This window comes from Amphibalanus amphitrite, unplaced genomic scaffold (genome assembly GCF_019059575.1).
Source record: "Amphibalanus amphitrite isolate SeventyFive unplaced genomic scaffold, NRLGWU_Aamphi_draft 000088F_arrow, whole genome shotgun sequence".
In the NCBI taxonomy this organism is placed as follows: Eukaryota; Metazoa; Arthropoda; class Thecostraca; order Balanomorpha; family Balanidae; genus Amphibalanus; species Amphibalanus amphitrite.
Window position 1 is genome coordinate 896561 of NW_024881584.1, and position 11760 is coordinate 908320.

At 54.2% G+C, this 11760-nt stretch overlaps 1 protein-coding gene across 1 annotated transcript; it reads left to right on the plus strand.

Annotated features, from left to right (window-relative positions):
• Positions 1-628: 628 nt before the first annotated feature.
• Positions 629-11509, plus strand: LOC122379972 (transcriptional regulator DEF1-like). The gene is made up of 6 exons (XM_043362676.1): positions 629-642; positions 1325-1546; positions 2521-2706; positions 9215-10249; positions 10398-10475; positions 11440-11509. Exons 1-6 carry the CDS (start codon positions 629-631, stop codon positions 11507-11509), a joined length of 1605 nt encoding a protein of 534 aa, XP_043218611.1.
• Positions 11510-11760: the final 251 nt, after the last annotated feature.

Genomic DNA, 11760 nt, shown 5'->3' on the forward strand with positions numbered 1-11760 from the left:
CATAAGCACCGTGTCGTGGATGGGAGGCAGCAATCGTGGCGCAGAGCTCGGCACCCCGGCCCTACATCTGGTGGCAGCGGTGTGCGTTCTCCTTCGCACCCACGTGGCCGAGTCTGAGCTGCGTCTTGCTGCCCCCCACTTGGGTGCTCGCTTGTTGGCACGTGGCACGTGGATCATGGAGCATCGCTTCCTGTTCGGCTGCCTGCATCCGGCTGTGGCTTGCACGGGCGCTGCTTGCGGGCCCCGCTGAGCGGCTCGCTATTCGGGCCTGTGTCGAGGCTCCGGTGCGGCACAGCTGACTGCGCCGGGCGCGCGGACGGCCTCCCCGCTGGGACCCGCGGCGAGGCTACGGACTGGACCCGGCTGCCTCGGCCGGGCGGGCGACCGGGCGTCTGGGCCCCGAGGGCCGGTCGGTGACTCCGTGCTGTGATTGGCGGACGGTCGGACGGGCGGACGGCCGGCCGTGCGGACGTGCGGACGGTTGGTGGGCGCGGCGAGCGCCTGGCGGTACCGCGTGGGGAGTGGCTCTGCGCGGCGGACCAGCTGACCAGCTGACGCGGCTGGCGGGCTGCCAACTGTCTCCGTGACCTGACGCGTGCGTACGTGGCGCACGGGTGGAGCGAGAGTTATGGACTTCATGGGGTGAGTGTTGAACTGTGTTACCTTGTATCATTGTTCCTGTATATTGTACTTTACTTTGTGCGTACGTTACTTTAATTCGTTGTGGGGTCCTCATACATTTGTGACTTTAACTGACTTCTGTGCAACGTTCGTTGTTTAGTTAGATGATTGTGAAAATTCGGGTTATTTTTTCTATCGATTTTTGATATTAGGCGCCTAGAGTTAAGATTTCACTGTGCCTCTGGGACAGAAATTACCTGCCTGAGTATTTGGTCTCTGATCTCTCGAATCCCTTGGTAATTTTACTTGCAATCGTCCCGTTCACGTTATTACCATTTAACATGGCTCATCAGACTTTGGTTACACTGGGATTACCGTCATTTGGGGGTAACACTGGTTCAGTTTCTAGGTTTATTTCTGACTTTACGACGTACGCGGCTTTTCAAAACTGGGATAACGCTAAGCAGGCTAGCCTACTCCCTTTGTGCCTTACCGGTATCGCTCGTGATGCGTATGACTGTCTCCCGGAGGCATCCAAAAAGTCGATTACTTTGGCTTTTGGTGGTCTCCGACAGGCCTTCCCTTCCCATGGCGTGATCGAGGCTCAGGTGCAGCTGAGGGGCTTGAGGTTTGACCCAAGGTCTGACCTGGATGCATTTGTCATCCGACTGAGGGGACTTGTTTGCGCTGCGTTCCCGGACAGTGAGGCTGATTGTCTGCTGTTCAACTACTTTATGCAGGCGCTACCCATGCAGTATCAGTCCCGGTTGATTTCTGACGGCATTGCGTCGTTTGACACCGCACTGGTCGCAGTCCGCAACATGTGTTGCGCGGCACGGCTGAACGTGAGTCAGCCTGCGCCGGTCCGGCAGGTCCAGTCTGAGAGCGACGTGCTCCGTCAGAGGGTCGAGGAGTTGGAGAAGGAGTTAGCTCGTCTGAAGGGAACCGGAGGTTCCAAGGCTACCGGCTGTTTCTGTTTTTGTTGTGGTGGTGAGGGCCATGTCCGTAGGAACTGTCGTAACAGGAACTCTGTCTGCTATCTCTGCGGCATCAAGGGTCACTTGGCTCGAGTCTGTGGACTTAGGGCTCCGGAAAACACGAGTGGGGCCGCCGGTTCCGCCCCACCGGGTCGGGCCCCGTACCCGCAGAGGGGGGCCAGGGGTGCTCCGGCACCAGGCAGCGCTCAGTGGCCGCCGCCGGTGCCGCTGCAGGCGGACGCAGCTCTGCATCCACCGGGGATGGGTCCCTCGATGCATCAGCCGCGGTTCGTACGGCCGAATCCGGCTCCGGACTCGACGGGTCAACCGAGGACGTCGACCGCGTCGTCCTGCTGAGGCGTGATATGACTTTCGATGGCGTGGTGGGCGGTGTTCGGTGCTCCCTGCTACTTGACACCGGTAGCAGTATTAACTTGCTCAGTAAGTCTGTCTTTGATGTTTTGCCGAGTCGTCCTCCACTGATGAAGACGTCTGCTGTGGCGAGCACAGCCGCACAGGATCCTCTGCCGCTGCTGGGGAGGGTAAAGGTGTCTCTAAAGTTGGGAGGTCAGATCACAGTTGTGCCTTTCTTTGTTTCAGAGTGTATTGATGTGCCTGTCATGTTAGGGTTAGAGTTTTTGGCTGCGTGCCCATGCGTAATTGACATGTCTGCTGGCCAACTGGTTCTGACGCCATCGCGAGCGGTTCGTTCAGTTTCAGCTTCCGTCATTTCTGTGGGACGGGTGATTCTCCAGAATGACCTGTCTGTTCCTCCGGGACATGAGTTAGTTTTCTCTGGTTTTGTCCCGAATTCAGACTACCGTGGCCCGGCTATGATGGAGCCGTGCGCTGATATTGAGGGCCTTGAGTTTGTCCCCTCAATTGTGTCTGTATCTGGTCAGTCGGTTCCGTGTGTGGTTAGAAATGTGACAACCCAGCCGGTGACGATTCCAAAGCGTTCAGAGGTCGGCCGGCTGGAGGTCGGTATCGCAGAGTGTCCGCTGTCGGGCGATCAGACCGCTGAGCGGGATTGGCGTGATCGGCTCGACCTGTCCGGTAGTGATCTTTCCGACCAACAGCGTGCCGCGCTCACTTCTCTGCTCGCTCGGTACGAGGATATGCTTGATGGTCGCCTCGGATTCACGTCTCTCGTCCAGCATCACATAGACACAGGAGACGCCCCTCCTGTCAGGTGTGCTGCTCGTCGGGTTCCCCCTTTCCTCCAGGAGAAGGTAAAGGCTGAGCTCGATCGTATGGTTGAGGCTGGTATTCTCGAGGAGAACTTTGGGAGTAGTTGGGGTTCTCCAATCTGTGTCGTTACCAAGAAGGACGGCAGTGTTCGGATCTGCGCTGACCTGCGCAAGGTCAATGCAGTGACCCGGATTCCTGCATATGGCATTCCTCGAATTGATACCATTCTTGACTCTCTTGCGGGTCATTCCATGTTTTGTGTACTCGATCTTAAGCAGTGCTATTACCAGATCGGAGTAGCGCCTGAGGACTGCGACAAGACTACCATAGTCACTCCATTTGGTTCATATAAGCACAGGCGGCTTCCACTAGGAATTAATGGCGCCCCGATGACATGCGCTCGACTTCTGGATCTAGTGCTCCGTGATGTGCCTCCAGATACTGCTGTAGCATACTTTGATGATATTTTGATAGGTGGAAAAGATTTTGATGATGTCATGAGCAAACTCGAGTTGGTTCTACAGAGGCTACGTGCCGCAGGCTTGACACTCAATCTGAGCAAATGCTCCCTGTTCCAAAGGTCTGTGAAATTCCTTGGGCACGTCATTTCTGCCGACGGTGTCGCAGTCGACCCTGAGAAGGTCGAAAAAGTCCGCAACTGGCCAGTTCCTCGAACCGCCAAGCAACTCGCTTCATTTCTTGGCATGGCCAGCTTTATGCGTAAACATGTCAGAGACTTTGCTAGCATTGCAGCCCCATTGCAGCGCCTGCTGCACAAGGACGTTCGTTTCGCGTGGACAGACGAAGCTCAGAACTCGTTCGATAGGCTACGCACAGCCCTGTGCGAGGCTCCGGTTCTCACCGTGCCGGATTTCAGTCCCAATGCTGGTGTGTTCATTCTGGAGACTGACGCGTCACAGGAGTCAGCGGGTGCTGTCCTGAAGCAGCGTGTCGGCGATGATGAGAAAGTCATTGCGTATGGCAGTCATAAGTTTTCAAAGGCGCAATCAAATTACAGCGTGACTAAACGTGAGTTACTTGCAGTGGTTTTATTTGTTGATAAATTCGCTCCGTATTTGCTTGGTCGGCAGTTTTTAATCCGGACTGATCATGCCAGCCTCCGATGGTTACTAAATTTCAAAAATCCATCTGGTATATTGGCCCGGTGGTATGAGATTCTTGGCCAATTTCAGTTCGTCATCGAGCACCGTCCAGGGTCAGAGCACGTCGTGCCTGACGCTCTCAGCCGCAGACCTCCAGATGTGGACGACAAGGCCTGTCAGACTGAAGGTCTTTCTGCCCCCGTGTTTCGGGTCAATGCTTCTGACTGGTCAGTAAGCTATATTCGCGCTGAACAGGACCAGGATCCAGACTTGTCTGAGATCAGCAGACACCTGTCTGCAGGTCGCAAACCGAAGAAGAAGGAATTGTCTGCGGCAGCAGGTCGGTTTCTGTCGCAGTGGCACCGACTACGACTTGTGAATGGGGTACTTTTTCGTCTGTACCGAAGGAGACCGTTTGACTCTGATCAGCTCCAGATTGTGTTGCCCAGAACTCTCATTTCCAGTGCCCTGGCGTCACTGCACGCTGGGCCTTCCGGTGGCCACTTCGCAGCTGACAAGCTGTTCGAACAGGCCAGACTCCGGTTCTGGTGGCCACAGATGTTCACCGAGATAGAGTCCTTTTGTAAGAAATGTCCCCAGTGTGGTTCGCGCAACGCCCCAATTCCGGCTCCGAGGGCTTCGCTTGGTGAGCTCTCAGCAACAGAACCACTCGAGGTAGTGGGTCTGGACATTCTATCATCATTGCCAGAGACTCCAAGTGGTCACAAGAATCTTCTCGTTGTAGTAGATCACTTTTCACGCTGGGTAGAAGCGTATCCGATAAAGAGTCAAGAAGCAACTGAAGTTGCTACAGTGTTCGTTCGCGAGTTTGTTTCCCGATTCGGCTGTCCACGCCGGATTCATTCAGACCGCGGTGCTAACTTCACGGGTGAAGTCTTGAAAAAGACGTGCGAGCTTCTGGGTATCGCTCAATCCAAGACTACCGCGTTCCATCCCATGTCCAATTCTATCGTAGAACGCACCAACCGAACCCTGATTAACATGTTTGCAAAATTCCTTGAACAGCATGAGCACGCTGAGTGGGATAGAAATCTCCCGTTACTTTTGCTTGGATTGCGAGCTCAAGTGCATCGATCTTTAGGTGTGTCACCCTATTGTGTCATGTTTGGAAGAGAGCCCCGGCTACCGATTCAGCTGGAGCTCGACACCCCTCTGAAGGGCCGAACCCGACCCATCACGGATTATCTTGATGAACTGCGATCAAATTTGCAGGCACTTCATCGTCTCGCGTTTGACAATGCAAGACTCAGTCATCGACGGAACAAGGCGGTTTATGATCGGAAGATAAATGACTTTAAGTTTGCCCCAGGTGACCGTGTTTATTTGCACAAGGGAGTGGTCCCAAAGGGATCATATTATAAGTTCCTCCGACCGTGGAAGCCCGCGGTTGTTATAGCCAAAGTCGGAGATATGAACTATAGGATAAGGTTAGATGGTGCCAAAGCGACACTACTTGTGCACCATAACAGGCTCAAGCCACGAGCTGGACAGGATCCGGACCAGCCGCGGAGCGGTGTCGCGACCGATCCCGCGACTGATCCTGTGCAGCCCACAGGGGGGAGGGGACGTGTGGGTGACTGGTCTCGGGAGGTGGTGGGGGAGTCTCAGTGGAATGGCCATGCTGATGAGCCAGCTGTACTCACTCGTATTGCCCCTGATCAGTCGTATGTCCCATGTATTTCGCATCCGGCACTGAATTTGAGTCCCACTGTGCCGCTCTTGACCAGCGGTGTCCCCGGTGATGAGAGAGATCAGGGACCTGACCCAGGCGCGGGTGACAGACTGAGTCCCGCTGGTAATCGTGAAGGGCAGACGGAGGGTTCGGAGACCACCGCATTAGGCGATGCGCCTCTGAGACGCTCTGCGCGGAGCAACAAAGGTGTGGCTCCTGAGCGGTTGACTTATGGGTAATTTTGTTTGGTAGCTGCCGTTGAGCCGTGAGCACTGAGCATTGTCATGTGAAAGTTCTAGCCCGTGTCTCTGTGGTGAAAATAAAGTAGAGCGGGCAATGTTGGATCGAGGGCCCCGACTCCTTCATTTGTTATGTCTCTAGTGGGTTGAATGGAGACTCGTTCGATTATTGCTGCAGATTCAGAGGGATTTAGCTGGAATTTGTGCAGTGTTATTAATGTGCTCATCGATGGTGTCAATTGTCCGGCGCGTGTGTGATTGATTTCTGAATTGTGCTGCCGCTGTTCCGGCCGGTGATAAGCGGACGTTGAGAGGGCTGTATGCTCGTTAAGGGGGAAGAGTATAGGCGGTGTGCCACGCAGCAATCCGGCGGCTCTGCGCCGGTTGCGGAAAAATCTGTCTGCTCCGGTCATGTGACTCCCGCGGGTCGAGAGCCACCAATCGCTGCGCGCCACGATTGGCCGGCGGGTCGGCCGTCCGGGCCGCGCGGCGGCGACCCCGCCATTCGTGCACTGGTTCTGTGTGGTTCTTGTTGTGTGCGTCTGCGTGAACGGTAAGATTTGCTATTTTGTTACTATGAATTGTTGTAAACCCTCATTTGTTGTTAACTTTGCTTTGCTTAGTGGTTATTTTCATCGTTGGCTTGTATTTGTGCGTTGTTAAGTTAATTTTAATCTGTTGCAGGACGCGAGCTAATTGTGGAGCTAGTCTGTGGAGCTCATAGCGAGTTGATAGCGGAGCTCAAGCAATGTCTGAGATTTGAGATTTTGAACTCCGCACCACAATATAAACTTAAGAAAGCATAAGCACCGTGTCGTGGATGGGAGGCAGCAATCGTGGCGCAGAGCTCGGCACCCCGGCCCTACACATGCATGCAGTCGCAGAGGTTCTACGACGCCTCTGGCGGCGCCGGCGCGCGGACTCGGGGTTTCCGGGAGTCGGCCGCCGGCCCGCGCTGGGCGTGGTTGTGTTCTGGTTGGCGGTGCGCCAAGTGGGCGCGCAATCGCAGACGTGGAATAAAGAACTCACATTATATCATTTTGGGGAAGCGCTGCAAATGCGAAGAAAAGATAACGGAACCCAAATTTCGCACGGCATAGCGGCAAGGGATCCCTTAGCGGCAGGCCTGGGACTTCCAGGCCATTTTAGGCCACTCAGGGTCAGTGTGGGCTCTCAGAAGCCTGCTTAGGATCCTGAAGATCGGCGTTGGTCACCCCAAATAGTTACGTGTTTGTGGTGCTTTAGGGCTTTCCGAGCCCAAGGTGGGGCCCTCAGAAGCCAGTGTGGGCGGCGGGCGCTAAGAGACCAGGCCCAGGGTGAGCCGGGAGCCCTCAGATAGCAGTGTGAACCCCGGAGGTTTGTGTCGAATCCCTAAGGACCCTACATAGAGACATAAGAATTGAAACATGTGCTGGGACCCTCAGAGGCACACGTGAGTTGTGCAAAATCTGTCGCCTTCTCGTATCGTAAGTATTCTCAAAGATCCGTGTGGCCCTTCAGAGATCTACGCATGTGTAAGGTCCTCAAAGATCCCTGTACATATGGGCATTCAGAGAATATGGACACCAGTGGGACTCTCAGAGGCCGGTTTGGGCCCTCTGAAGGCTTCTTAGAGCTCAGTGGAGCTCCTTCGGAGCCTGTGTGAAAAGCAAGCTCATGAGCCCTGTGGCACTTGAACGGTACTTGAGTCTGTCGGAGATATTTGACGAGAGTTAACCCGGCAGTTGCTGGGGTATTTCGCCACACACCGTTTGCTGGGGGGGGGGGGGGGGGGGCGTTAAACGCCCCCAGCCGATAACTCGAGAACCAATAGGCGCAGCGAAACGCACGAGGCGGCAAACGAAAGAACGCGACGAGACGCTTCAGATGAGTACTTTAAAGTTGAATTTTGAGGTCACAGGTCGGGTCAAGGTCAGGTCAAACACCTGAAATCGGGCTTTCAGTAGCATGGACTTCAGGACTTCGCAATGGGCGCCTTTCGTCATAAACACTGTCAAAACGGTGCATAATCCATCATATAAGGCCTACAAGCGTGTCAGCTCCATGTAGATGTCAGTCAAGCATAGGTCAGGGTCAAGGTCAGGTCAACCGGGTAGGCACATATCCCCGAAAATCAAAACTGATATTCGCAGCCTGTGACACATGTTTTATGGGTAATTTGGAGCGTAGAACACGATGGTGACATTCATTTTATCATATGTGTACGTTTTGGCTCAAAAAGTTCAATTTAAGAAATGCGTGTATCATGGTCGTGAAGTAGTAACGAGAAATTGCCAAGATTCAGTTCAAGATTTTGGAAAATGCGGAACAATAATCAATAATCGAAGATAGCCATTTGATTGTTCATGGTATTGGCAGTCTAATGGCGTTTACGGCATGTCTGTATGTCTATTCTGTGATTTTATATGATTTTTTGAACATATGCCGTTTTTGGTCGAAAACTCAGAAATCATGACGTCATTAAAACCTCGATATCTCAAAAATTTTCCGACCGATTTTTTTGAAACTCTCCCACAATTAACTTAAATCAATTCCCTACAGGTACCCAAAATTTGGCGCGCCTGCGGCGCGCCGTTTTTATGCTATGGCCCGGCGAAAAAAGTGGGGGCGTTTAACGCCCCCCCCCCCAGCAACTCGCGGGTTAAGAAGGCCCGAAGATTTAGTGTCACACTTTGAACGTAAATTTTGTGTCAGCACTTCAAAACTTATGAAAATCGGCTATAAAATGTAATAAAGAACCAACTAGGAACATGGAATGAATCACAGTATTGACTTTCCCGAGTCTGGAATCGGCGTCGTGAAGATTTTGGCGACTGCGACTCCGACTCTGGCCTGAATTGCACCCTTCAACCGAGTCTGACCTCACAGGCATTCTCAGAAAGGTACCCCCATTTTTCCCGACTCCAAAATCTCATCGGATCTGTATCGATCTCAGGGGGTGCCCGGTCCGAGGTTGGGGGGGCAAGCTGCCCCGCTTGCCCCCCGTGGCGACGCTAATGGAGAAGACACTTGGATTATGTAAATCGGAAGAGCCTGATATGTCGTACTCATGTGCAAAAAGGGCTCAAAAAAGGTGTTTGGTGGTCGCCGACCAAAAGTTTTATTCATATTGTGGTCGCAGCACTGGCTGCCCAGTACCAACTGCCTATGATGGCCCTTTGGTTGTCGGACACGCAATGGAACGTTTTTAAGCCAATTTACTTCTAATGCTGCTATTCCCAGCCCCGTAGCCCGTATCAAGCGCCACCAATGTACACGAATCTGCAATTACAACATGGGTTAAAAGCAGTGGTTTAATCGCTAACGCTACGTTCGGACAGCCCAGTTTCCACGTGGAGTTTTGTTGTATTGCCACCATTGCCATCTAGCAGACCCGACCGTTCCTGACAGAACCACGGAGCCTACTGGAGATTCGTCTGGATCAGGAGATCCCACCGTGGTTCCAGCCGCTGATCAGGCAGAGCCTGTACCCAGTGCGGCTGCTACAATCAGCGGCGTCACTCGCCCGGAGCCTGGACAGACAAGTGCCTCGTCCAAGCCAACGCCTCTCACCATGCCAGAACCAGACAGCAGCGCTGCTACAGATGAGCCGGTCTCTCTGCCACCTCCCTCTGTCTCTGCCAGGCAGAACAAGGACAACAAGAAGCCGGAAGGAAGCCAGCCACTGCTGCCAGCGAGTACCGAAACTGACGTGGCCCGCTCTCTCGATTTGGACCGTCTGGCACGTGCTATCGTCTCCCATATGCATCAGCGTTCTGGTCCTGGCCAACAGACCGACACAGACGACAGTGGCAATGAGGCGGGAGAGCACAGGGCGCCCGCTGACCCTAAACCGAAGGGCCAGAAGCAGCGTCTTGACCTGCCATCTCGTCCCACCGGGAGAGATCCAGTCCGCAGAAGGCGATTCTTCCGCCCTAGACAAGAGCACCAACAGCAAGGGAAGCAGTTCCAGCGCCAGGCGACCAGCAGAGAGGCGTCAGTTCATGGCTTTACGACCCAGCGTAACTCTCAGCCGCCGTATCCGTGGCAGCAACGCGTAGCCGAGGCTCCTCTTCAGCAGTCTCGGCCACCACCGGCTGGTCTTCAGCCAATGGTATGGGGTCGTCAGTCAACGGCTCCACCGCAACCTGAAGTTGGTCAGTGGCAAGGTGCATACAGGTACCAGCAGCCAGGAACCCCATGGCTGGAGCCCCAGAACAACGAGCAGTTCTCTCAGCCTCCTCCTCCTCAGATGGTGAACATCCACCTTCAGCCAAGGCCGCAGACCATGAGCCAGATGTCACAGCTCTCATCAACTCTGCAGCAGACGCAGCCAATGCTACAGCAGCTTCAGCTGCAGCAGCAAGGTACAGTGCTCCCATCGGTGCCGCCGCCTCAGTATCTGCACCGGGAGCAGCAGCACTTGCTGCAGCAGCAGCAGCAACAGCAACACTTGCTGCTGCAGCAGCAGCAGCAGCAGCAGCAACAGCTGCCACCGCTCCAACCGCAACCTCGAGATCAACAGATGCAGCAGCAACAGTGGCCACGACTGCAGCAACAGCCTCTGACACCGCTGTCCCCACCTCACCTGCAGCCTCGGGAGCAGCATCTGCAGCAGCCCCCTGCACATGCGTCTACTGGTGAACTACAACCGCTGCGTAGTCAGCACCAGGTAGCGTTGGGTCCGTTTCGGACGGAGAGCTGGCCCTGTCTGTCAGCCGGGGGATCAGGCCGGACGGAACATTTCACAACCAGCGCCCCATCATTCGGCAGCGTCCCTGTCCCAAACGGTAGTGGATCCTGGTGGGGCCAGTAACTGCCCATCTGGAGAGGCTGATACGACCTCCCTGAATGATCGCTTGTTTCGCGTCGGCTGCTATAACTGCGAGGGAGCATTAAGCGCCGCCGCTTACTGTTTGAGTACTTAGATGTATTGTTTCTCTCCGAGACATGGGTATCCTATGCCGAAGCAGACCTCCTGGGGGATGCCCTTAACTGCTACGATGTTGATAATGTACAAATATTTCAATCGTTTGCGATGGAGACACCTCCAGGCGCTGGAGAAGGGCGCCGGCGCGGCGGGACAGCCATGATATGCAGGTGTGATGACTCTTTTACGTTTGCTCAGATTGAGTGCGAGTCGTCTCGTCTTTTGGGGCTCCAAATAAGCAGCGGTGGGCTGCCAGTGCTCAATGTTATAGGCTGCTACATGCCGTACTTTAGTGGCACTTTTGAGCAGTTAGAACTGTATAGAGATACGTGCGCGAGCTTGGACTCCATGATGTGTGAAATCAGACCTGCAGCGCCAATTATGCTACTCGGATATTTTAACTGTGCTCTCCCACGACTCCCACTCGCTCAGCGTCCAGCTCAATGGGCAAGATTCCATGGCTTTAACGCATTTAGCCGCGAGTTACAGCGACTTCTGGACGCACATGACTTAGTAACGGCGGAGTTCAGATTTAGTCAGTCACTAGACTATACGTATGAGCGCGGTGGCTATTCGACACACATTGATCACATCTTAGTACCACATGACTTCATTTTTAGTCAGTTGCAGTCTTGCCACATCATTCAGCCATGTGTCGATAACTTGAGCCCACATTTACCTCTGATTTGCACACTATCCCTCACAGTAAGGCGGTGCCAGAAGGCGGCGGGGAGTGCATTTTCACCGGCTCGCACGGTGTTAAACTGGAGCTGTGATGTTCGGAACGATGAATACCGTAGACGTCTAGCTAGCCCAGCTTCTGGTTTTGCGCAATCCGGAAGACTTGGATGTCGAGCAGCTGGACAGCCACCTGACGGCATCTATTCATCGAGCTGCGTCCGAGTCCGGCTGTTCTCGCCGCTGGAAATCGCCAGAGTCTTGGTGGACTCCGGCTGTCTCTGCAGCCCGTGATCGCGCTCGGTTTTGGCACCGATTGTGGGTAGAGTCAGATCACCCACAGCTGACG